Source organism: Budorcas taxicolor, chromosome 7 (assembly GCF_023091745.1).
Source record: "Budorcas taxicolor isolate Tak-1 chromosome 7, Takin1.1, whole genome shotgun sequence".
In the NCBI taxonomy this organism is placed as follows: domain Eukaryota; kingdom Metazoa; phylum Chordata; class Mammalia; order Artiodactyla; family Bovidae; genus Budorcas; species Budorcas taxicolor.
The window spans coordinates 108,683,415-108,709,946 of NC_068916.1; the positions used below are offsets into that span (position 1 = coordinate 108,683,415).

General features: G+C 39.8%; 1 protein-coding gene across 1 annotated transcript in view; it reads right to left on the reverse strand.

The window, feature by feature from the left end:
- Positions 1-26,532, reverse strand: part of TMEM232 (transmembrane protein 232) — a 252,399-nt gene that overhangs the window by 138,145 nt on the left and 87,722 nt on the right. The window contains exon 10 of the mRNA XM_052643924.1: positions 2,516-2,694. Within this exon, the coding sequence (XP_052499884.1) occupies positions 2,516-2,694 (179 nt within the window). The remainder of the gene's footprint in view (positions 1-2,515; positions 2,695-26,532) is intronic.

Sequence of the window (26,532 nt, forward strand, 5' to 3'; positions counted from 1 at the left end):
GCTTCCTGACCTGCATACAGATTTCTCAAGAGGCAGGTCAGGTGGTCTGGTATTCCCTTCTCTTTCAGAATTTTCCACAGTTTATTGTGATCCACACAGTCAAAGGCTTTGGCAGTCAATAAAGCAGAAGTACATGTTTTTCTGGAACTCTCTTGCTTTTTCCATGATCCAGCGGATGTTGGCAATTTGATCTCTGGTTCCTCTGCCTTTTCTAAAACCAGCTTGAACATCAGGGAGTTCACGGTTCATGTATTGCTGAAGCCTGGCTTGGATTATTTTGAGCATTACTTTACTAGCATGTGAGATGAGTGCAACTGTGCGGTGGTTTGAGCATTCTTTGGCATTGCCTTTCTTTGGAATTGGAATGAAAACTGGATTTTATACAATTTCTCACTTTATATACTCATATATTTCAATATTAAATAAAAGAATCAAACTAAATTAAGTGATAATCAACCAACTAGATATTTTCTAATTTATCATTTATATCATTACTTATGTTGTTTAATAATTCAAATATGTCTAGCTCTCTCTAACCTATATGTGAAACAGGTCTATAGTAAATTATACCTCTTGTTAGACTACCTGATACAAATTAAGCTTGTTTTATATCAAATATGTATTACACATAAATTGATATAACTGCTTTTACAAATTTTTAATTTAGATTTTTCTGTAAGGAAAACTTGCCTTCCTCACACACTGACTATTCAGAATGAATGAAAGCATCCCTGGAAGTCTCACTAAGCACCGAAAACTAATTAGCACATCTAGTGGTTAAGCTTTTGTTTATTCCTTTATTCTCAGAACTGACTGCTTGAGTAATAAGGTCTTCACTTGGATCTAGCATCTAAAGAATATTTGCCATGTCTGATTAACTGACTTATGAATTTCAAATGTAATTATCTATAGAAATTTAGTAAAATTTTGAAGAAAGAAGCTATCTTACATCGAGTGATTGGCCTTGAAAACAGGCATATAAATAGAATTTTAATTATAGAAATGACAAATTTGAGTTAGCTTATTTATGTAGTTACAATATAGTCCACTTGAGATATGAAATGGCATATGAAAATAGGTACAAAACCAGATAATAACATAAATAATTGAAAGAATCATGGAAGCAGGAAAAAAAGAAAATAATAAGACCAAATAAGATGAATTAATCATCTTCTACTTCTCTTAGAAAATGGCTAAAAATTTGACTATTTTTTTAAGCTTCAGCAAGTAGCTTATACAAAATAAAATCAATAATAAGGTTCAGAAAGCACATGGAGGATTTATTTCCTATAACGCAGTAAAGAGAATACTGGGTGATATAGTGGTCATCACTATAATAGGTACAATAATTTTCTTTGTTTTTCTTCTCTTTTTTCAGTGTTCCTCACTCCAAAACCAAGGAAAAGCTGAAGCAAACTGCATAAAAGCAAATCCATGAAATCCAAAACAATGTAGTTTAAAAGGGCAGCAATTTGATTGTCTTTTTCCTCAAAAAAAAAAAAAAATTAGAAATCTAGAGAAAATAATGGACTACATGTTTTCATATTGTCCTCCATAAAGATCATTACTCCAAATCAGATAAATAATTCAAAAACAAGGAGTTTAAGGTTTTGTTTTCCACTAAGGATCTGAAATGTAGATTTTCTGTATCGCAATAATGGCCTACCCATACACTTGGACAATCAATTAAGCAGAGTGAATCATGATTTGCTCTTCTTGTTAACATCAACACACCCTTAATTATTAGAAAACAGGATATTAACAGTGTTAGGATAATTGCATCTGTGAAAGCTAGAAAGAACCAGAACTTTCAGGGACAGAAAAACAATATACTTTAGGATAACAAATTAACCTGTTTCAAAATAAGACATGAAGAGGGGGAAAAATTTGATGGAGTTTCGAAATATCATAGGTATCACGTGGTTAAAAAAATCACTGGAAAATCATATTCGTATTTTATGAAGAATGGGTAGCTAGTTTCAAAATGATTTTACATATATATTCAAACAGAATGGAAAAACCAAGAATTTGTAAAACATATTTTTAACTTTAAAGAAAAAGACATTAGATGTAGTGAATCCAAATTTGTGACTTATATTGTCTGATGCTGGAAAGGTAAACTTATAAATTAAGATAACTAAATAATTTATTATCCAGATTGAGACACTTTTTAATCCACTACTAATAAGAAAGCTGGAAAATTAGGCATAGACCCAGGCTAACCTCGACAAATTAAAATGTACAGGCAGCCTAGTCAGAGATGCGTCTTGAAGTCACAAGCCCAAAGCAGAACAATTACTCTTCCCTTCCCCAAAATTAACTCCTTTCTTGAAGCTGCTTAATCAGAAGACTGCCAACTCTCTTCTTTAACTAAAATTAGGTCAGTATTAAATTTTTGAAATTGTGTTCTCAATTGTGAATCACTGATACACACTGACTGTGGATATTCAGAGATAGAGGACAAATGCTTCCTGATGATAAAATTTCCTACCGATTACCCAGCGCATTACCTTACCTGAGCGATATTTACTGCGTTACAGATTCGCCCATCTTTCTCACGATCTCTTGTTTTCTGTAACATTTGCCATATTTTGTTCCTAAGTCCATCCTGCTCTTTATCTCCCCGAAGTTCCCATGACATTTTCACCAGGTTGTACAGTAGGCCATAGCGTCCAGCCCATTTCACTTGATCACCTGTTTAAAAAGAAACATTTTGGGGGGAAGATATTTTATTCATCTTACTAATGTATGTTATTGTGAAAAAGGAGGACACGACTTTACTAATATTTTAAAGTTTTAAATTCTGAGCTTTGGAATTTTTTTTTTTACCCATGATTACTTTTACTCCTTTAATTTTAGAACATCTCACAGATGATTTAAAAACTTCTAACCATATGAAAAGTTACTTACACCTAACTAATATTATACCTCATAAATTAAAAAATTAAAAGATAAACTCTTAACTATGTACTATAAACACACTTTTGGAATTCAAATAAAGAGGAATTTGTTTAAGACAATATAAACACAGACCACCATGGTGAATTTCTATAATAAATCAGTGAAATAGGAGAAAAATCCTGCCTGTTATAAAAATGATCAAACTCCATGAAATATGGCATCTGAATCAAGAAAAAAGCTTTAAAAATAATATGAAAAGCACACAAGAACTACTGATATAATTATAAGCTGGGAGATTTTTTAAAATAATAGATACATAAATCAAATGAAATAGGGGAAGGGAGTAATTAATTCAGAAGAGGTTTTTTAAAAGTCTAATACACTTCTCCTTCTAAAAATTATATACTAATTAGCAATTTAAATAAGTTACCAAGTTCTACTTTTAAAATATGCATTTTCTCTTACAGAAAAGAGGACGAAGTTTCTCTTTATCTTAATTATATCTTACCTAGATGATATATTGCTATACAATACTATTCAAGAAAAGAGAACTCTAATTTAGATAGTGATGGGATAAATAAATTTAGAGAATAATGCATGTCTCAGATGGTATATGAGCTTACGTTAGCCAAAGAGCACCATGAGGGTATTCACTATACGTGAAGCAAGAAAGAGGAGTAGGAGGAAGAAAAGGTTCAGAAAGAGAGATGGAAGGTGTTCTGGTGAGAGCTAGTCTGACTCTGAAATCACCAATCTAAAGAGACAAACACACTGAAAAGTCATAATCTTCAACTTTTCCTAATTCAATCTGGATTTCATAACCAGGTTAATAAAAATTATTACTGTTATTATAAATAGAATACCTGGGAGTATGTGTCCATATTCTAGTTACTCATTACAATCCTGCTATGAGGATTATATCATACTTAGAATAATAGAAGGGAACGTAACATATGAGCCTCAACTTGGATAAAAATTCCTGTAGCATCATACACAGGGTGTATATTTTCACCGTGCAACTTAACTTATATGCAGAGTATGAAATACTGGGCTAGATGAATCACAAGCTGGAATCAAGACTGATGGGAGAAATATAAATAACCTCAGATATGTAGATGATACCGCTCTAATGGCAGAAAGTTAAGGAGCTTCTTGATGAAAGTGAGAGAGGAGAGTGAAAAAGTTGGCTTAAAGCTCAACGTTCAGAAAACTAAGATCATGGCATCCAGTCCCATCATCTCATGGCAAATAGATAGGGAAACAATGGAAACAATGAAAGATGCTTGCTCCTTGGAAGAAAAGTTATGACCAACCTAAATAGCATATTAAAAAGTAGAGACATTACTTTGCCAACAAAGGTCCGTCTAGTCAAGGCTATGGTTTTTCCAGTGGTCATGTACGGATGTGAGAGTTGGACTATAAAGAAAGCTGAGTGCTGAAGAATTGATGCTTTTGAACTGTGGTGTGGGAGAAGACTCTCGAGAGTCCCTTGGACTGCAAGGAGATCCAACCAGTCCATTCTAAAGGAGATCAGCCCTGGGTGTTCTTTGGAAGGACTGATGCTGAAGCTGAAACTCCAATACTTGGGCCACCTCATGCAAAGAGTTGACTCTTTGGAAAAGACTCTGATGCTGGGAGGGATTGGGGGCAGGACGAAAAGGGGACGACAGAGGATGAGATGGTTGGATGGCATCACCAACTCAATGGACATGAGTTTTAGCAAGCTCTAGGGATTGGTGATGGACAGGGAGGCCTGGCGTGCTGCAGTCCATGGGGTCACAAAGAGTCGGACATGACTGGATGACTGAACTGAAACATAAGATCTCATTGAGCAGATACAGCATTAGTCTTTTGCTCAAATGTCTACCATTTAATCGGACCTCATTTATCTTTTGTTTTTTTAACCTTACCCATTTCTCATATGAACTCTCTATGGTAGCTCCATTTAAGATCCTCTCTATCCCCCTCTCTTCTCACAGCTCCCTCTCCACTTGGGGTCAGTTGACCTGTTACTGGGGACCTAACTGGGCTTGGCTCCTGTGGGTCCCTGAATGGGAGGGAGCATCTCCAGGATCGTGTGGAACAGAGCTGGAGCTGGTCATGGGACCATGGCTGGGTCCACAGGTCTCAGGCCTGTTATCGAGTACAGAAGGATTTAGCTCCTCTAGGTCTGTGTGCATGCCCCTGCTAGGTCCCTGGGTGGTTTCCTGGGTACACAGAACTGCTTCTGAACCATGGTGGACTGAGGCTAGAACCAAGTCTCAGAGATGCTTCAGGATTCACGGTCAGCCCTCAGTCAGTGGGCCCGGGACTCAGGGCACAGCAAGCATGGGTCCTCTCAAGTCCTCTGGTGGATGGGGCTAGCAGCAGGACTGCAGACAAGCAGGGGAGGAGCTGAGTTCACAGGAAGACAGTGGAGCTTCTAGGTCCACAGTTAGACCACTGTTGACAGGCTGGTCACCTAAGTCCAGCCTGCCTTCTTAAAGAGGCTCTCCTGAGTCTTGGGTTGCATTTGTGTTTTACAACCTATTACTTGGGTTCCAAGGTCCTCCCAAAGGTGCTTTTGGTCACGGATGTTTGCCAAGTTATTTTTTTCTGTGAGAGGATGAAGGCCAAGGAACTTCTGTTCTACCATCTTACAGACATGACTTCCCATATATAATGTCAACTATTGCAGTACACTGATTTTAATTGGCAAAAATCTTATAAGGGGAAAACTGTATTTTCAGAAGAATTTGCTGCTTAACTTAGCCTCTTGATTGCAACTTCCACTCTCTTCTCAAATATCAATTTTAGATCTATCTAAAAGATAGAGCCTTCCTCCTCTTATTTCTAAACTCATTTCTTTTCTATGTTCTCTTACCTTCTACTGCACCTTCCTCTCCTGTGAATGGAATAGAAGGTGAGATTGTAAAGAAAAGGACTTTTCTGGATTGGAGAGATTAAGACTATTCTAGTCTTCATCCAGCTCTCATCAGCAGTGTGATGCTGTGGTTGTTCAGTCGTTGAGTCATTTCTGACTCTTTGCGACCCCATGGACTGCAGCATGCCTAGGCCTCCCTGTCCATCACTGTCTCCCAGTGTGTGCAAACTCATGTCCACTGAGTTGATGGTGCCATCCAACCATGCAATCTTTTTCACTCTCCTCTTTCACTTTCTTCAGGAGGCTCCTTAGTTCCTCTTTCACTTTCCTCTTCACTTTATTGATATTTCTCCTGGCAATCTTGAGTCCAGCTTGAGCTTCTTCCAGCCCAGCATTTCGCATGATGTACTCTGCATATAAGTTAAATGAGCAGGGTGACAATATTTAGCCTTGATGTACTCTTTTCCTGATTTGGAAACAGTCTGTTGTTCCATGTCCAGTTCTAACTGTTGCTTCTTGACCTGCATACAGATTTCTCAGGAGGCAGGTAAGGTGGTCTGGTATTCCCATCTCTTGAAGAATTTTCCATAGTTTGCTGTGATCCACACAGTCAAAGGCTTTGGCGTAGTCAATAAAGCAGAAGCAGATGTTTTTCTGGAACTCGCTTGCTCTTTTGATGGATGTTGGCAATTTGATCTCTGGTTCCTCTGCCTTTTCTAAATCCAGCTTGAACATCTGGAAGTTCATGGTTCATGTACTGTTGAAGCCTAGCATGGTGAGTTTTGAGCATTACTTTGTTAGCATGTGAGATGGGTATAACTGTGTGGTAGTTTGAACATTCATTCTCTTTCTTTGGGATTGGAATGAAAACTGACCTTTTCCAGTCCTATGGCCATTGATGAGTTTTCCAAGTTTTCTGGCATATTGAGTGCAGCACTTTCACAGAATCATCTTTCAGGATTTGAAATAGCTCAGCTGGATTCCATCACCTCCACTAGCTTTGTTCATAGTGATGCTTCCTAAGGCCCACTTGACTTTGCATTCCAGGATGTCTGACTCTAGGTGAGTGATCACACCATCATGATTATCTGGGTCGTGAAGATCTTTTTTGTACAGTTCTTCTGTGTATTCTTGCCACCTCTTCTTTATATCTTCTGCTTCTTTTAGGTCCATACCGTTTCTGTCCTTAATTTATTATACCAAAGAAATTCTCACACTGTTAAGAAATGTCATGTCTATCCAAGCAGCAGACTGGGAGGCCAACATGGGAGTTTAACGAGGGCATCCAGGGCTTTGCTGGCCTGAGCAGCAGGAGGCTGCAGAGGAACGGGCAAAGGCTCCGTGGGGTAGGCCTCATAAGAGTCCTCTGCTGCGGAGAAGGACATGTACGTGTTCGCACTCAGGAGACAAACGACAGTGAAACCAGTTGCAGAAGTTAGATTATAGAGAAAAGCCAGTTTGGAGAGAAAGGAGATAAATTAATGTGGCCTGATGATGGGTGAGGGGAATCTGATATTCAGTGTTCTGTAGCTTGTTGTAAAAACAGAGCTATAATTCAAGTAAAAGAACAGAATTGAAATTATGGATTTGTGAGTCATTAGCATAAAAATAAGGCCTGAACTCAACGTAAGTAGAGAAACAATTATGAGCTTTTAATGAATAATTCTGGAAGTGTAAACCTCAGAAATAAAAAAGCAGTTTTTTAGCAAGATGATAAAGTATGCTGTAGATTTTAACCCATTTAGAAATTTATTTCTAAACTCCTAGATTCTTTACCTTTAGCACTGTGATTGACAGAAACACACGCAGATTACCTTCCTTCATACATTTTAAATTATTGTTTTTTGAGAAACAATGTTTTAGAACCTTAAAATCTCTGAACTGAATATGGTGTGTTTCCACAGCGACAAACCATAAAATACATTCTGATAACTGTGTTCTCAAAACTCAGTTTTCAAATGCCAATGATGACTTTAAAAGTAAGCTGTTCACCTGTTGATTTAAACGACAGTGAAGTGTTGCTTATAGATATTTGTAGGGAGAATCTGTGACATCCAACTGACTGGCAGTTAATGAAGAAAAAAGTTCTTATCAAGACAGATAGGATTGCCACAGCTGTCATGAAAAGCAGAATGCGCTCTCACACGGACATTTAGACACTGGCTGAGAAGCATGCCTGCTCTGAAACTTCTCATCCAAGGACAAGACTGCAACGCAGGGCACTTTTCTGTTCTGCTTTGAGTGACCCTGTGGCAGCTATCAAAGATGTTGCCTTAAATGTACTGAGAGAAAATGTGTCTCTGTCTGCAGCTAAGCAGACAGTATGCTAGGAAATCAAACTGAAGCAAAACAAAATTCTTAATAAACCTTGAAAAACTGAGAAATTATACCATTTGAAAACCAATATTTTATGAACCTCTCTTTGTAGCAATGCTTTATTTCAGTGTTTGAAATCTTTGGAAGCCTTTAACTGCAGTCTAGATATTTATATGTCACATATTCAATGAATATGAAATATGAATATTTCTACTCATATGAATGATTATAAAAGAATACAGCCTTTGAAATTTTGACAAATATAACTTGGCACCACAGAATCAAACGTATCACTGTAGGGAAAACTGAATGCAAGATCTAGTTTAAAACATTATCTTTATAAAATGCCGTTTAGCGTGGAAGGAGCTAGATCAATGCCAAGACACAATGGAAGAATCAGAGAGTAAGCCAGCCATTCGTTTAATCTGTACTTACTGAGTCAACGCTACGTGTTAACACTGCTCTCTGTACCAAAGACAAAGACAATGCTACCGCTCTAGGGACACTCAATTCTAGTGGAGAAACACAGATACTAACAAAATAAACAGAACAATATTATTGTAAAAATAATAGATGCTAATGAGACCAACAACGACCAGGAGAAGAGAACTACTCCTGTCAGAGTGAGAGAAAGACCTCCATGAGGGCACAATATTCAAGCTAAAATGTGATGGAATAAAGAAAGAAGAGCTATCCATCCAAGCAGCTGGTGGAAAGTGTTCCCAGCGGAAGCGACAGAAAGTGCAAAACCTGCAGACTTGGGACAGCTTGAAAGTTCAGAGAAGCAGAAGAAAGGCCAGAATGGAGGAGGACGAGGTGCCCGAGGTTGCATCGGACAAGACAGGCCAGGCAGGCACACCCTTTGCAGAGGCACACTCTCAGTGATCGCAGACAATTGGTAAGCCACAGAAAGGAGCTTGCATTTAATTCTCAGTGTAATAAAAAGCTAATAAAGAATTTAAGGGCAAAAAGGGAACTGACCCACTTTATGTTTAAAAAACCTTTTTGGCTTCTTGGTGAAAAGAAGGAGTACAAGGAAGGAGGAAGATTTTCACCTTTTTGCAGCTCATCTGTGGGCTCCCCTCATGGCTCAGTAGTAAAGAATCTGCCTGCAGTGCAAGAGGCATGGGTTCAGTCCCTGGGGAGGGATGATCCTCTGGAGAAGGAAATAGCAACCCACTCCAGTATTGTTGCCTGGCAAATCCCACGGAGAGACGAGCCTGGCACGCTATAGGCCATGGGGTCACAAGTGAGTCGGACATGACTCAGAGACCAAACAACAACAAAGTCAATCTATAAGCAAAGTGACAGCTGCACAGACTCGAGGTTTGTAAAGCTGGACAATGATCTCTCCCCTTGGCTTCTGGGCGGTCACTTCTGATACCTTGGAATGTCCTGTCAGATAAGAATGTTTTTGTTAACCTGGGAGCTTTAGGCTATTGTTATCAACTCGGCCTTTGAAAGGGTCAGAGCCTGGGGACTGCCACGTGTATGTAACTAAATTTCAATAAAAACTGTGGATACCAAAGCTTGGTGACCTTCCATGGGTGACAATACTCTATGCAAATTGTCATACACTGTTTCGAGGAGAAGGAAGTGCTATCCATATAACTCCCCTGGGACAGGACAATGGCTAGCTCTGTGCTTGGAACACTTCTGAGCTCTGCCCTGCGCATCACTTCCCTAGCTGATTTTAATCCTTTTGCTATTTTAAACCATAACCTGAGTAAACTGGATGTGCTGAGTGCTGTGAATTCTCCCACAAATCATGAAACCTGAGGGTTTTCTTGGGGACTTCCAAACTTGCAGGTAGTTTCAGAAGTGAGGGTAGTCTTGGCAACTCCTGAACTTCAAAGGATTTAAAAATAGAGATAGAGATGAGGAGAAAATTTGAGATATATTTTGGATGTGTGGTAGAATGAATAGAAATTCTAGGCTAACTCTTTCTTTTCAGGGTGGTATACTATAATGATAATGGTGTGCCTAAACACACACACATTAAATATGCTGTACGTGTGATCATAGGTGAGGGCAGAGACGAGACGTTGGAGCAGAAGGAGGTGAACTCATCTCCTGTTACAAAAACACCAGAATGACAACTAAAGGCTGAACATCCATCAGCAGCAACAACAAAATCTGGAATAGCTGGAACCTACCAGAAAAGATACCCTATATTCAAAGACAAAGAGACCACCCCATACATACCAGGTGGACAACCCACAAGCTGGAAACTATTTATACCAGAAAAGTTCTCCCACAGAAGTGAGAGTTCTGAGCCCCTGCAGGTCTGGCATGGGAGGAGAAGGAGCTCCCAGAAAACCTGGCTTTGAAGGCCAGCAGGGTTTAATCACAGGAATTCCACAGGATTGGAGGAAACAGAAGCTCCACAGTTGGAGACACACGAAGGTCTCATAAGCATCTAGATGCAGGGGGAAAGCAGTGACCTCCTAGTAATCTGGGACAGGCCTAGCAGCTAACAATGGGGGGTTTCCTGAGGAGGCAGGGGCATCTGTGGCTCACTGTGAGGATGAGAACACTGGCCGTAGTAGTCCTGGGGGACACACACAGTATTGAGTCCTCCTAGAGGCCACATTTTCTCATCAAGACCTGCCCCACCCAATAGCTGTAGGCGCCAGTGCTGGGATCCTTCTGGCCAGACAGCTGACAGGACAGGAGCACAGCCCTACTCATCAGCAGACAGGCCGGGTAAAGTCTTGCCAAGCACACAGCTGCCCGGTAAACACAACATTTGACATGGGCCTGCCCATCAGAGGGACAAGGACCAACTCCACTCACCAGCGGGCAGGAACCAGTCCCTCTTAGTGGGCACAAGCTTCGTAGACAGCTTCATTCACCAGGGAGGAGACAGCAAAAGCAAGAAAAACCACAGTCCTATAGCCTGCAGAATGGAAATCACAATCAAAGAAAATCAGACAAAAAGAGAGAGCAAAAAATATGTCCCAGATGAAGGAACGAGATATAATGCCAGTGGAACAACTAAGTGAGACAGACAATCTACCTGAAAAAGAATTCAGAGTGATGATAGTGAAGACGATCCAGGATCTCGGGAAAAAAACAGTGGCAAGGATCAAAAACGTGCAAGAAATGTATAACAAGGATGTAGGGATCTAAAGAGCAAACAAACGGAGATGAACAATGCAGTGACTGAAATGAAAAATACCCTGGAAGGGATCAACAGCAGAGTAATTGAGACAGAAAAGCGGATGTGTGAGCTGAAGAGAGCATGGTGGAAACCGCTGCTGCAGAACAGAAGGAAAAAAGGTAAGAGAGATGAGCATAGCCTAAGAGACCACTGGGACATTAAATAGAACCAACATCTGCATAATAAGGGTCCCAGAAAGAGAATAAAGAGAAAAACGACCTGAGAAAACATTTTAAGAGATACTACTTAAAAACTTTCCTACTATGGGAAAGGAAATGGTCACCAAACTCCAGGAAACACAGTGAGTCCCAGGCAGGAAAAATCGAAAGGAGGCACATACCAAGACTCAGCAATAAAACTAATAAGTTACAGACAAAGGAAAGATATTAAAAGCAACGAGAGAAAAGCAACAAATTACATCCCAGTGAATTCCAGTTTTTCCAGTGGTCATGTATGGATGTGAGCGTTAGACTATAAATAAAGAGTGCCAAAAATTGATGCTTTTGAACTGTGGTGTTGGAGAAGACTGTGGTCTTGAGAGTCCCTTGGACCGCAAGGAGATCCAACTAGTCCATCCTAAAGGAGATCAGACCTGAATATTCATTGGAAGGACTGAGGTTGAAGCTAAACTCCCATACTTTGGCCACCTGATGCAAAGAGTTGACTCATTTGAAAAGACTCTGATTCTGGAAAATATTGAAGGTGAGAGAAGGGGACGACAATCCCTCAGAAGAAATGGAGTAGCCATCATGGTCAACAAAAGAGTCCAAAATGCAGTACCTGGATGCAATCTCAAAAACGACAGAATGATCTCTGTTCGTCTCCAAGGCAAACGATTCAATATCACAGTAATCCAAGTCTATGCCCCAACCAGTAATGCTGAAGAAACTGAAGTTGAACGGTTTTATGAAGACCTACAAGACATTTTAGAACGAACACCCAAAAAAGATGTCCTTTTCCTTACTGGGGACTGGAATGCAAAAGTAAGAAGTCAGGAAACACCTGGAGTAACAGGCAAATTTGGCTTTGGAATGCAGAATGAAGCAGGGCAAAGACTAATAGAGTTTTGCCAAGAAAATACACTGGTCATAGCAAACACCCTCTTCCAACAACACAAGAGAAGACTCTACACATGGACATCAACAGATGGTCAACACTGAAATCAGACTGATTATATTCTTTGCAGCCAAAGATGGAGAAGCTCTATACACTCAACAAAAACAAGACCAGGAGCTGACTGTGGATCAGATCATGAACTCCTTATTACCAAATTCAGACTCAAATTGAAGAAAGTAGGGAAAACTGCTACACCATTCAGGTATGACCTCAATCAAATCCCTTATGATTATACAGTGGAAGTGAGAAATAGATTTAAGGGCCTAGATCTGATAGACAGAGTGCCTGATGAACTATGGAATGAGGTTTGTGACATTGTACAGGAGACAGGGATCAAGACCATCCCCATGGAAAAGAAATGCAAAAAAGCAAAATGGCTGTCTGGGGAGGCCTTACAACTAGCTGTGAAAAGAAGAGAGGTGAAAAGCAAAGGAGAAAAGGAAAGATATAAGCATCTGAATGCAGAGTTCCAAAGAATAGCAAGAAGAGATAAGAAAGCCTTCTTCAGTGGTCAATGCAAAGAAATAGAGGAAAACAACAGAATGGGGAAGACTAGAGATCTCTTCAAGAAAATTAGAGATACCAAGGGAACATTTCATGCAGAGATGGACTCGAAAAAGGACAGAAGTGGTATGGACCTAACAGAAGCAGAAGACATTAAGAAGAGGTGGCAAGAATACACAGAAGAACTGTACGAAAAAGATCTTCATTACTCAGATATTCATGATGGTGTGATCACTCATCTAGAGCCAGACATCTTGGAATGTGAAGTCAGGTGGGCCTTAGAAAGCATCACTACGAACAAAGCTAGTGGAGGTGATGGAATTCCAGTTGAGCTGTTTCAAATCCTGAAAGATGATGCTGTGAAAGTGCTGCACTCAATATGCCAGCAAATTGGGAAAATTCAGCAGTGGCCACAGGACCGGAAAAGGTCAGTTTTCATTCCAATTCCAAAGAAAGGCAATGCCAAAGAATGCTCAAACTACCGCATAATTGCACTCATCTCACATGCTAGTAAAGTAATGCTCAAAATTCTCCAAGCCAGGCTTCAGTAATACATGAACCATGAACTCCCTGATGTTTAAGCTGGTTTTAGAAAAGGCAGAGGAACCAGAGATCAAATTGCCAATATCCGCTGGATCATGGAAAAAGCAAGAGAGTTCCAGAAAAACATCTACTTCTGCTTTATTGACTATGCCAAAGCCTTTGACTGTGTGGATCACAATAAACTGTGGAAAATTCTGAAAGAGATGGGAATACCACACCACCTAACCTACCTCTTGAGAAATCTGTATGCAGGCCAGGAAGCAACAGTTAGAACTGGACATGGAACAACAGACTGGTTCCAAATAGGAAAATGAGTCCGTCAAGGCTATATATTGTCACCCTGCTTATTTAACTTACATGCAGAGTACATCATGAGAAACGCTGGGCTGGAAGAAGCACAAGCTGGAATCAAGATTGCCAGGAGAAATATCAATAACCTCAGATATGCAGATGACACCACCCTTATGGCGGAAAGTGAAGAGGAACTCAAAAGCCTCTTGATAAAAGTGAAAGAGGAGAGTGAAAAAGTTGGCTTAAAGCTCAACATTCAGAAAACGAAGATCATGGCATCCGGTCCCATCACTTCATGGGAAATAGATGGGGAAACAGTGGAAACAGTGTCAGACATTATTTTGGGGGGCTCCAAAATCACTGCAGATGGTGACTGCAGCCATGAAATTAAAAGACGCTTACTCCTTGGAAGAAAAGTGATGACCAACCTAGAGAGTATATTCAAAAGCAGAGACATTACTTTGCTGACTAGGGTCCGTCTAGTCAAGGCTATGGTTTTTCCTGTGGTCATGTATGGATGTGAGAGTTGGACTGTGAAGAAGGCTGAGCGCCAAAGAATTGATGCTTTTGAGCTGTGGTGTTGGAGAAGACTCTTGAGAGTCCCTTGGACTGCAAGGAGATCCAACCAGTCCATTCTGAAGGAGATCAACCCTGGGATTTCTTTGGAAGGAATGATGCTAAAGCTGAAACTCCAGTACTTTGGCCACCTGATGTGAAGAGTTGACTCATTGGAAAAGACTCTGATGCTGGGAGGGATTGGGGACAGGAGGAGAAGGGGACGACTGAGGATGAGATGGCTGGATGGCATCACGGACTCGACAGACATGGGTCTGAGAGAACTCCGGGAGATGGTGATGGACAGGGAGGCCTAGCGTGCTGCAATTCATGAGGTCGCAAAGAGTCAGACATGACTGAGTGACTGAACTGAACTGAACTGAAGGGTACGACAAAGGATGAGATGGTCGGATGGCATCACCAACTCGATGGACAAGGGTTTGGGTGGATTCTGGGGGTTGGTGATGAACAGAGAGGCCTGGCGTGCTGCGGTTCTTGGAGTCATGGGGAGTCGGACATGACTGGGTGGCTGAACTGAACTGACTGAATTCCAATAAGGTTATCATCAGGTTTCTCAACAGAAACTTTTCAGGTTAGAAGGGAGTGGCATAATATATTTAAATTGATGAAAGAAAAAAACCTACAACCAAGACAACTTTACTTAGCAAGGCTCTCATTCAGATTCAATGGGAAAATCATAAGCTTTATGAACAAGCAAAAGCGGAGAAAATTCAGCACCACCAGATTAACTTTAGAACAAATACCACCAAAGGAATGCCACCAACTCTGCAACAAAGGAATCTCTCTAGGTAGAAGGAAAAGGCCTCAACCTGAAACAAACAAACTGCGAATGGAAAAGTTCCTTGGCAGAGGCAAACACAGAGCAAAGGTAGGAAATCATCTACACACCAATGCGTCATCAAAACAAGGAACGGGAGAAGAGAGTATAGACGCAGCATATTGGAAGTGCAATGAAGACTAAGAGATCCGCAACTTCAAGCAGTTGTGTTTATATGCAGACTGCTATATCGAAACCCCAAGGCAACCCCAAACCGAAAACCTACAATAGACAGTACGCAAACAGAAAAGAAAAAGGAATGCGAGCACCAAAGCTAAGTCATCAAGTAGAAAGAGAACAAAAGACGAAGGGAAGCAAACAGGCTTCAAAAACAAATCCAGAACAACTAGCAAAAAGGCAATGAGAATAAACATGGTGATAATTACCTTAAATGTAAATGGATTAAATTCTCCAACCTAAAGACGCAGACTTGCTGAGTGGAGACAAAAACAGGACCCATATATGTGATGACTATAAGAGTCCCCCTTCACATCCAGGGACACACATCGAAAGTGAGGGGATAAAAACAGGCATGCTTTGCAAATGTAAGTCAAAAGAAAGCTGGAGTAGCAGACTCATAACAGACAAAACAGACTTCCAAATAAAAACCGTTACAAGAACCAAACAGGACACTGTGTACTGACTGAGGGATCAACCCAAGAAGAAGATGCAACAATTGCAAATATACACGCATGCACCACAGGGGCAGCTCAATGCACAAGGTGAATGCTAACAGCCGCAGAAGGAGAAATATACAGCCACAGAATATCAGTGGGGGCTTTAACGTTCCACTTTCAACAACGGACAGATCATCCAGACAGAAAATCAGTAAGTAAGCACAGGCTCTAAAGGACACCTAGGACCAGACGGACACAATCGATATGTATAGAGAATTTCAGCCAAAAGGAGAAGACACGTTCTTCAAGCACACATGAAACATTCTCCAGGACTGATCACATGCTTGGCCACAAAGCAAGCCTCAGTAAATTTAAGAAAATCGAAATCTTTTTCAACCACAACCCTGTAAGATTAAAGTCACCGACAACAACTTCCTTGGTGGCTTTGTGGTAAAAGAATCTGCCTGCAATGCAGGAGAAATCAACTACAATAAAAAAACTGTAAAAACCACAAACATAAGAAGGCCAAACACTACGGTGAAACAACCAAAGGATCAGTGAAGAAATCAAAGCGGGAACAAAAACACCAAAAAACAAGGGAAAACAAAAAGCATGATAATGCATAATCGATGAATGCAGCATAAGCGCTTCTAACAGGGAAGTTTAGAAAATACAATCTTACCTCAGGAAGTGAGAAAAACCTCAAATGAACAACCTAGACTTACACACAAAGCAACCAGAGAAAGAAAAACAAATAAAACCCAAAGTTAGTAGAAGGAAAGATATCATAAAGGTCACAGCAGAAATAGGGATGAAGAAAGCAACAGAAAAAGCAACTGAACAAAAAGCTGACATTTAAAAAAGAGACAAAATTGATAAACATTCAGCCAGACTCATCAAGAAAAGAAGGAGAGGACTCAAATCAATAAAATCAGCAAAGAAGATGAAATCACAATGGACACTGCAGAAATGCGAAGGATCACGAAAGACTACAAGCAGCTACACGCCAATAAAACAGACAACCTGGAAGACATGAACAAAGTCTTAGAAAAGTGTGCTCCAGATTAGGGAGAGACAGAAAACTTGAACAGACCAGTCATGAACACTGAAATGGAAACTCTGATTAAAAGTTCAAAAAAGGAAAAAAAAAAAAAAAAACCATCTCCCAACAAAAAATAAAAGTCCAGGATCAGGTGGCTTCAAAGGCAAATATTATCAAACATTTAGAGAAGAGCCAACCCTGATTCTTCTGAAATTTCCAAAAATTTCAGAGGAAGGAACAATCCAAAACTCATTCTATGAGGCCACCATTAACCTGATTTCAAAGTCAGACAAAGATACCACAAAAAAACAAAATTACCGGTCAGTAACACAGATGAACATAAGACACAAAACTTCTCAACAAAATACAAGCAAACTGAATCCAAAATGAAAATGAAAGGCACTCAATCGTGTCCAACTCTTTGCGAACCCATGGACTGTAGCCCAGTAGGCTCCTCTATACTTTGAATTCTCCAGGCAAGAATACTGGAGTGGGTAGCCTTTCCCTTCTCCAGGGTATCTTCCCAACCAAGGGATCAAACCCAGGTCTCCTGCACTGCAGACGGATTCTTCACCATCTGAGCCACAAGGGAAGAGCTGAATCCAACAATATACTAATACATTAAGAGGATCACACATCACACTCAAGCAAGATACATCCCAGGAATGCAAGGATTTTTTCAATATTCACAAAGCAATCAATGTAATATACCATATCAACAAACTGAATAATAAAAACCATGTGATCATCTCAATAGATGCAGAAAAGGCTTCTGACAAAATTCAAACCCATTTGTGATTAAAAACACACACACACACACACACACACACACACACACACACACACACACACACACACACAACTATCCAGAAAGGGGGAATAGAAGGAACCTACCTCAACATAATAAGGGCCATATATGACAAACCGACATCATAGCCAATGGGAAGAAGCTGAAAGCTTTCCTCTAAGATAAGGAGCAAGACAAGACAAGGATGTCCCCTTTTGCCACATTACTTCAGCATAGCTTTGGAAGTCCTAGGCATGGCAATCAGAGAAGAAAAAGAAATAAAAAGAATCCAACTTTTAATCCAAGAAGTCAAACTGCCACTGTTTGCAGATGATGTGATACTATACATCAGTTCAGTCAGTTCAGTTCAGTTGCCCAGTCGTGTCCGACTCTTTGCGACCCCATGAATCGCAGCACACCAGGCCTCCCTGTCCATTACCAACGCCCAGAGTTCACTCAGACTCACATCCATCGAATCAGTGATGCCATCCAGCCATCTCATCCTCTGTCGTCCCCTTCTCCACCTGCCCCCAATCCCTCCCAGCATCAGAGTCTTTTCCAATGAGTCAACTCTTCACATCAGGTGGCCAAAGTACTGGAGTTTCAGCTTTAGCATCATTCCTTCCAAAGAAATCCCAGGGCTGATCTCCTTCAGAATGGACTGGTTGGATCTCCTTGCAGTCCAAGGGACTCTCAAGAGTCTTCTCCAACACCACAGTTCAAAAGCATCAATTCTTTGGTGCTCAGCCTTCTTCACAGTCCATCTCTCACATCCATACATGACCACAGGAAAAGCCATAGCCTTGACTAGACGGACCTTAATCGGCAAAGTAATGTCTCTGCTTTTGAATATGCTATCTAGGTTGGTCATCACTTTTCTTCCAAGGAGTAAGCGTCTTTTAATTTCATGGCTGCAGTCACCATCTGCAGTGATTTTGGAGCCCAAAAAATAATGTCTGACACTGTTTCCACTGTTTCCCCATCTATTTCCCATGAAGTGATGGGACCGGATGCCATGATCTTCGTTTTCTGAATGTTGAGCTTTAAGCCAACTTTTTCACTCTCCTCTTTCACTTTTATCAAGAGGCTTTTGAGTTCCTCTTCACTTTCTGCCATAAGGGTGGTGTCATCTGCATATCTGAGGTTATTGATATTTCTCCTGGCAATCTTGATTCCAGCTTGTGCTTCTTCCAGCCCAGCGTTTCTCATGATGTACTCTGCATGTAAGTTAAATAAGCAGGGTGACAATATATAGCCTTGACGGACTCATTTTCCTATTTGGAACCAGTCTGTTGTTCCATGTCCAGTTCTAACTGTTGCTTCCTGACCTGCATACAGATTTCTCAAGAGGTAGGTTAGGTGGTGTGGTATTCCCATCTCTTTCAGAATTTTCCACAGTTTATTGTGATCCACACAGTCAAAGGCTTTGGCATAGTCAATAAAGCAGAAGTAGATGTTTTCTGGAATTCTCTTGCTTTTTCCATGATCCAGCGGATATTGGCAATTTGATCTCTGGTTCCTCTGCCTTTTCTAAAACCAGCTTGAACATCAGGAAGTTCACGGTTCACGTATTGCTGAAGCCTGGCTTGGAGAATTTTGAGCATTACTTTACTAACGTGTGAGATGAGTGTGATTGTGCAGTAGTTTGAGCATTCTTTGGCATTGCCTTTCTTTGGAATTGGAATGAAAACTGACCTTTTCCAGTCCTGTGGCCACTGCTGAGTTTTCCAAATTTGGTGGCATATTGAGTGCAGCACTTTCACAGCATCATCTTTCAGGATTTGAAACAGCTCAACTGGAATTCCATCACCTCCACTAGCTTTGTTCGTAGTGATGCTTTCTAAGGCCCACTTGACTTCACATTCCGGGATGTCTGGCTCTAGATGAGTGATCACACCATCGTGATTATCCGGGTCGTGAAGATCTTTTTTGTACAGTTCTTCTGTGTATTCTTTCCACATCTTCTTAATATCTTCTGCTTCTGTTGGGTCCATACCATTTCTGTCCTTTATCGAGCCCATCTCTGCATGAAATGTTCCCTTGGTATCTCTAATTTTCTTGAAGAGATCTCTAGTCTTTCCCATTCTGTTGTTTTCCTCTATTTCTTTGCATTGATGGGTATAGAAAATCCTAAAGATGTTATCAGAAATCTACTAGAGCTCATCCATGAACTTGGTAAAACTACAGGACACAAAATTAATAGCATTCCTATACTCTAACAATGAAAAATCAGAAAGAGAAATTCAAGAAATAATCCCACTTAACACTGCATCAGAAAGAATAAAATAGTTAGGAATAAACCTGTCTAAATAGGCAGAAGACTTGTACTTCAAAAACTGTAAGAGTTGATAAAAGAAATCAAAGATGACACAGATAGAAAGATATATCACATTCTTGGATTAGAAGAATCAATATTGTCCAAATGACTATACCACCCAAGACAATCTACAGATTCAATACAATCCCTAACCAAATACCAATGGAATTTTTCGTAGAACTGGAACAAAAAATTTTTTAATTTGTATGGAGACACAAAAAACCCCAAAGAGCCAAAGCAATCTTGAGAAAGAAAAATGGACCTGGAAAATCAGGCTCCTTGACTTCACACTGTACAACAAAGCTACAGTCATCAAAACAGAATGGTACTGGCACAAAAACAGAAATAATTAGATCAACTGAACAGGACACCAAGCTCAGAAATAAACCCATATACCTATGGTCAATCAATCTACAACAAAGGAGGCAAGACTATATGATGGAGAAAGGACAGTCTCTTCAATAAACGGTGCTGGGAAAACTGTCAGCTACATGTGAAAGAATAAAATTAAAAATTCTTTAATATCATACACAAAAATAAACTCAAAATGGATTAAAGATCTATATGTGAGAATAGATACTATAAAAACTCTTAGAGGAAAATATAAGCAGAACATAAATCTTTGACATAAATCACAGCAAGATCTTTTTTGACTCATCTCCTACAGTAATAGAAATAAAAACAAACCAAAAAATGGCAATTAAACTCAAAAACTTTTGCACAAAGGAAACCGTAAATGTAACAAAAATACAATCCACAGAATGGGAGAAGATATTCGCAAATGATGCAAGCAACAAGGGATTAACCTCCAAAATATAGAAAGAGCTCATGCGACTCAACAACAACAAAAACAACATAATCCAAAGATGGGCCACAGACCTATGTAGACACTTCCCCAAAGAGGACACACAGATGACCAAGCGGCATGCGAAAAGACACGCAGCACTGTTGATATTAGAGAAATGCAAGTCAAAACTACAGAGAGGTACCACCTCACACGGCCAGAATGGCCATCATCAAAAACGGCTACAAACAATAAATGCTGGAGAGGCTGTGGAGAAAAAGGAATCCTCCTACACTATTGATAGGGATATAAATGAGTACAGTCTCTATGGAGAATGGTATGGAAGTTTTTCAAAAAACTAAAATAGAATTACCATGCGATCTACTCCTGGGCATAAATCCAGACAAAACTATAATTCCAAAAAAAAAAAAAAAAAAATACATGCACCCCTGTGTTCATAATAGCCGAGATATGGAAACACCCTAAACACCATCAGCATTTGAATGTACACAGAGGATGTGCCACGTATATACCGGGGAACATCACTCAGCCTTTAAAAGGAGTGAAAGAATGCCATTTTCAGCAAAGTGAATGGATCTGGAGTTTCCTAAGGGAAGTAATTCAGACAAACACACATTATGGTATCGCTTGCATGTGTAATCTAAAAAAAAATGATACAAATGAGCTTATTTACAAAATAGAAACAGATCTAGAGAACGTGCTTATTGTTACCAGAGCAGGGAGGGACAGATTGGGAGGTTGGGACAGACACACACACACGGCTGCATTTAAAATCGATAGCCAATAAGGACCTACTATATAGCACAGGGGCCTCTACTCAATACACTGTAATAATCTATATGGAAAAGAACTTGAAAAAGAATCAATACATGTGTAACTGAATCACTTTGTTGTAACCTTAAACTAACACAACATTGTTAATCAACTATACTCCAAAATAAAGTATATATTTTAAAAGTGTGTGACCTATAAGCATAGAGGCTAACGTGACACGTAATAACAGAAGCTTAGGATACATTTGATTACGCACGTCCTCCAGCACATCTTCCACAAGTCCCTCAAGCAACAAACGGCAACCAGTTCAGTTCAGTTGCTCAGTCGTGTCCGACTCTTTGTGACCCCATGGACCACAGCACGCCAGGCCTCCCTGTCCATCACCAGCTCCCGGAGTCCACCCAAACCCATGTCCATTGAGTCGCTGATGCCACCCAACCATCTCATCCCTCAACAAAAGGCAATACCAGTTTATAAATAAAGTAAATACTGGTGGTGGAGGTGGTTTAGTCGCTAAGTCGTGTCTGACTCTTGCATCCCCATAAACTTAGGCCCCCAGGCTCCTCTGTCTATGGCATTTCCCAGGCAAGAATACTGGAGTGGGTTGCCCCTTCCTTCTACAGGAGACCTTCCCAACCTAGGGATCAAACCCACATCTCCTGCATTGAAAGCAGATTCTTTACTGCTGAGCCAGCAGGGAAGCCCACATAAGTTTAGATCAAAGGGTCATTTTAATGTGCAATGACAGAACAAACCAAAGAGAACCAAAGTGTTACTAACATGCCCACTTTTGTTACAAGGATGACAAAAAACACAAAGCAAAGATTAGCTTTTGCTTTTATTAGCATATGATAGTTAATTGAAATGTAATGACAAGTAGGAAGCCAAAATGTTGACAAATATTTAAGGAACTGATTAGACGCCATCCTCCTTAAATTTCATGATCTTTTCCCACAGTCAATTACAGAAATCTTTCATTAAAAATAACTGTCTTCTGGAGTCACAATTGGAATCCAAAGAAGAAAGTAGTTCATTTGTTTGTCAAGAACATTCCTGACTTATATAATTAAAGAAATACCAGACTTCTCATTCTTGGATTCACTTTCAATTGCATTCAATTAAATGGACTATCTCAATGGAAGCAGTTAGTCCTCACAGGTTTTTGTATCTGAAAGGCAACAACAAAAAAAGGAAGGAAACGGAAAACATCTCTTTTTGGAAATAAGAAATAATGACAATGTTTATGAGCATATTACATGCAAACATTCTTAAAATCCATAATCTTGAGGAAACTAAGATTCTGAGAAATAAATCAAGCTACCTAATGCCATCTAGAACTTGACAGCTGAGCTGAGAGTAACCCCAAATATCTGACACCAAGTCCAGACCAGTGAACTTTTTTTCATCTGCAACTGAACAATCTTGGTGCCGTTTTCCCTCATCTTCTAAATCTCTCACACTTCACTCCACATGGGGATCTTTTATAATTCTTTCCAATAAGCAGCTACTTGAGATGTCTTGAATGAAATAACTACTCAGTCAAAGCCTTTAAGAAATACCTGGACCTCACACAGAATTAATGTGTTAGATTAAATCAGGGATTTCTGTACCCATGAACATGCTATCAGGCTACTCTTGATGGATGAGAGCTGGGTGAAGACAACAGTGACTCTAGAGTATTAGTGTTTCTGGACAAGATTAAATGGTAGAAAAAAATGGTCTGAAGCACTCTGCAAGAGCTTAATATAATTCTAACTGCTACAACCAAGGAAGTTATAAGTACCTAGCGTATTTTTTTTTTAATTTTCATTAATGTGTACACATTTGCTTCCTAATTAAATTTGGATAGGGAGCCAAAATATATCTTTTTTGTCTTCTGCTAAGATATATTATTACAAAATTGATTTTTAAGATGGCACTTTGGGATGTCCTTTAGCACCATGAACACTTTTGAAAATATTGCATGATTTCTAGTTCATGGGCCTCTTGCTACTACGTTCGGCTACAGATGGATCTTAAACCCCTGGATCAAACTGGATACATCTTTGTATTTACGATTTAAGAACATGGGAGATGTTTCCATGAGAGTCTCTGTACCTTTATTTGGAGAGCTAGCGATTTTTACATGGTCAAATGTTTTTGATTAAGAAGTCCAGTGCAAGTTTTATCTGTTGCAACCAAAAGAAACAGTAGCAATCATACTAGGGAATAAAGAGAATGAGACAGTAGGAATCTTTCAGTTACAGGTACAGAACTAAATGAAGACACATTTGTAGAAATGAGTGCAAAACTTCCTGAGAAGAGCAATAACACCTTTTAATTTTCAGAAATTACAGTAATGTTTCACTATGCTTGGGGATTTATGAAGATTCTCATGCAGATTTAGAGGATGAGGTCTCACCTCCACAGTGAATTATTTTCTACAGTCCCTACAGGGTAAGCTTTGATTCCTAGAAGCAGTGTTGACAAGGAAGAAAATGGTCAGCTTTCCCCATTTTTATCGGGTATTATCTTAAATTACAAAATATAACGGATATCTGAAGTTTGCAAAATGGAAATACAAGTAGAAGTACAAGTCTCAGAATACTGGATGACAGGGACCCTTCGTCTTGTACCTCAGATCTGAAATTTCTACTTCTCCCACGTTCCGGACAGAAGCCACCCTCTCCCCTGCAGCGGCTTGGCCGGAGGCAGCAGACGGAGGAGGCAGGGCGCCCTGCGCTTCTCGCCGCTCCGGGCAGATCTGGGCCTCTGGGTCCGGGAACATGTCCGCTTGTCGTCTGCTCATCCCCACCTTGAAGCACTAACGTGAGAGAGAAAACGGAAACCATCCCGCTGCACCCGAGAGCTCTGGTTTTGCCCTGGATGTGCAGACATTTCCTCTGAGAACATTTGTAGCTTTAGGAGGCTGTGTTTGAAGTTCCAAACTATGGATTTACCTGATAATCACAAGGGAAGGCAGGCAGGGAAGGGAAAGAAATGCAAGCTCAGACTTCGTCTTGGTCCAGCTGTGGCCATCTAACAGGTTCTGAAACCACTGAACACTGAATATGGCAACAGCGAGGACAAGTGATATTTCTTCTTATTATTATCTCTATTTCATATGGGCTTCCCTGATGGCTTAGTGGTAAAGAATCCGCCTGCAATGCAGGAGACCTGGGTTCGATCCCTGGGTTGGGAAGATCCCCTGGAAAAGGGAACGGCTACCGACTCCAGTATTCTTACCTGCAGAATCCCCATGGACAGAAGAGCCTGGTGGGCCGTACAAACATCATATATATTTGTATATTGTATCATATTAGCATTATAGACTATGCATATTGCATAGACATTATATATTTTACGTAGTGGTCTTCCTATCATGACTTTCATGGTTTATGGCTTCTGTGTTGTTTGCCAGAGGCTTTCCTGCTTGAAAGTTACGAAGCTACTACGCTGTATTTTCTTCCGGTTATTTTAAAGGTTTTAATTCATGTGGAAATTACTTTTTGAGCTTATTATGTGAGATTATGGTAGGCAGTACTTAAACTTTAAAGAAGCCAAGTGTGTAATTATTTATCAAAACATAATTTGTTGATAGTTCATTCTTAACCCACCTTACCACATGTTACCTACTCATTATATTTATACAAACACACACACACACACACACACTTATACAAAGGTATAACAAGTATTTTTTTTTTTTTTACATTATAAACATTCTTGATGTGGATCAGACACGGGGAGCCAGAGGCCAGAGATGTTTAGCGATGATTTCATTTAAAGACAGTTCACAGCTACACAAAGCAGCCCAGACTTTCACACCCTAGTAGCAGATTTAACAAAAATAGTAAGCATTTAAACCACATAAGCAGAGGAAGAATTCATGCTACTCCTCATAAACTTTTATATTTAGGGTTATCGCTACTATTGCCCAAGGCTCAGAAGCACTGGGATCAAGTCTAACATTATAACATTCCCCAAAGAACACAGTAATTGAGCTTCTGAGTGATATATTTTTTTCTAAAAACCACCCAAGAAAATATGAACTTGGAGCAAATGAAAAAGCAAAACAATTTCATTGGTAAAATTGTAAAGTTATCATAAAAAGAGAAATTGAAAATATAGTATTAGACAAATATAACTGAAGTTGTTCAGTATTCCAAAAAAGGACAACTCATGAGTTTTCAATAATAAGGACAGAAGTTATCAATTAATTTAGAGGATCAACATAAAGAAAGGAGTTTCATATTTGTTAAGAATATATGTACAACATATTTAGGTCAAAACAAAAATAGCACAAAATATACAAGTTAATGTAAAAGCAATACATTTTACAAGTTTTTTACTAATGTGAACAAACTAACTTTCAACTTTCATAAATACCAAACAAAGGCAAAGCCCATCGGACGTTGGATGTGAAACCAAACAAGACAGTAAACTCAAAATAGTAGATACAGTGACTATTCAAACTGCTAACACTATGGCTATGACTGCTGAAACTGACAGATGACAAAAGAATACATTGCGTTGGTGTGTTGTGCTGGCTGCACAGACTTGCCATCTTTTCTACTTCCTAGGAAAGTCATTAGAGGCAAACCCTTCCTTAAAAACAGAAACCTATTTGGTACCCAGATCTTGGGAATGAATTCTCATGAGCCATTATAAATGCCTCTCTCCCTACCAGACGTTTATTTCTCCAACCTTCCTTGTAGCTAGTGGTGCCAAGGGTAGCCAGGCCTGACAGCTTCACACACGGGCTAGTCTTTTGCCATCCTTCTGGAAATCTTTCATTTTAGGATAAGGTAGGCGAGCTCTAGAAGAGAGTCAGCATCATTCCATTTCCTTCCTTTTGCTTTGCATTCCTCTGTGGGTCTGTGACATCTAGAGCCCAAATGCCACCTTTTAACAATGAGGTAACAAGCATAGGAATGAAAATCCAACATCCTGAGCTGGCAGAATACAAAGATGTCAAGAGACAGAATCTTGATGACATCTTTGAGCAATAAAAGCCTCCCTTTTCTTAATTAAGATAACAAATCCATAAAAGTTTTACTTTTCTTTTTCTTTGTAGTGCCATATGGGATCTTAAATTCCCTGACCAGGGATCAAAGCTGT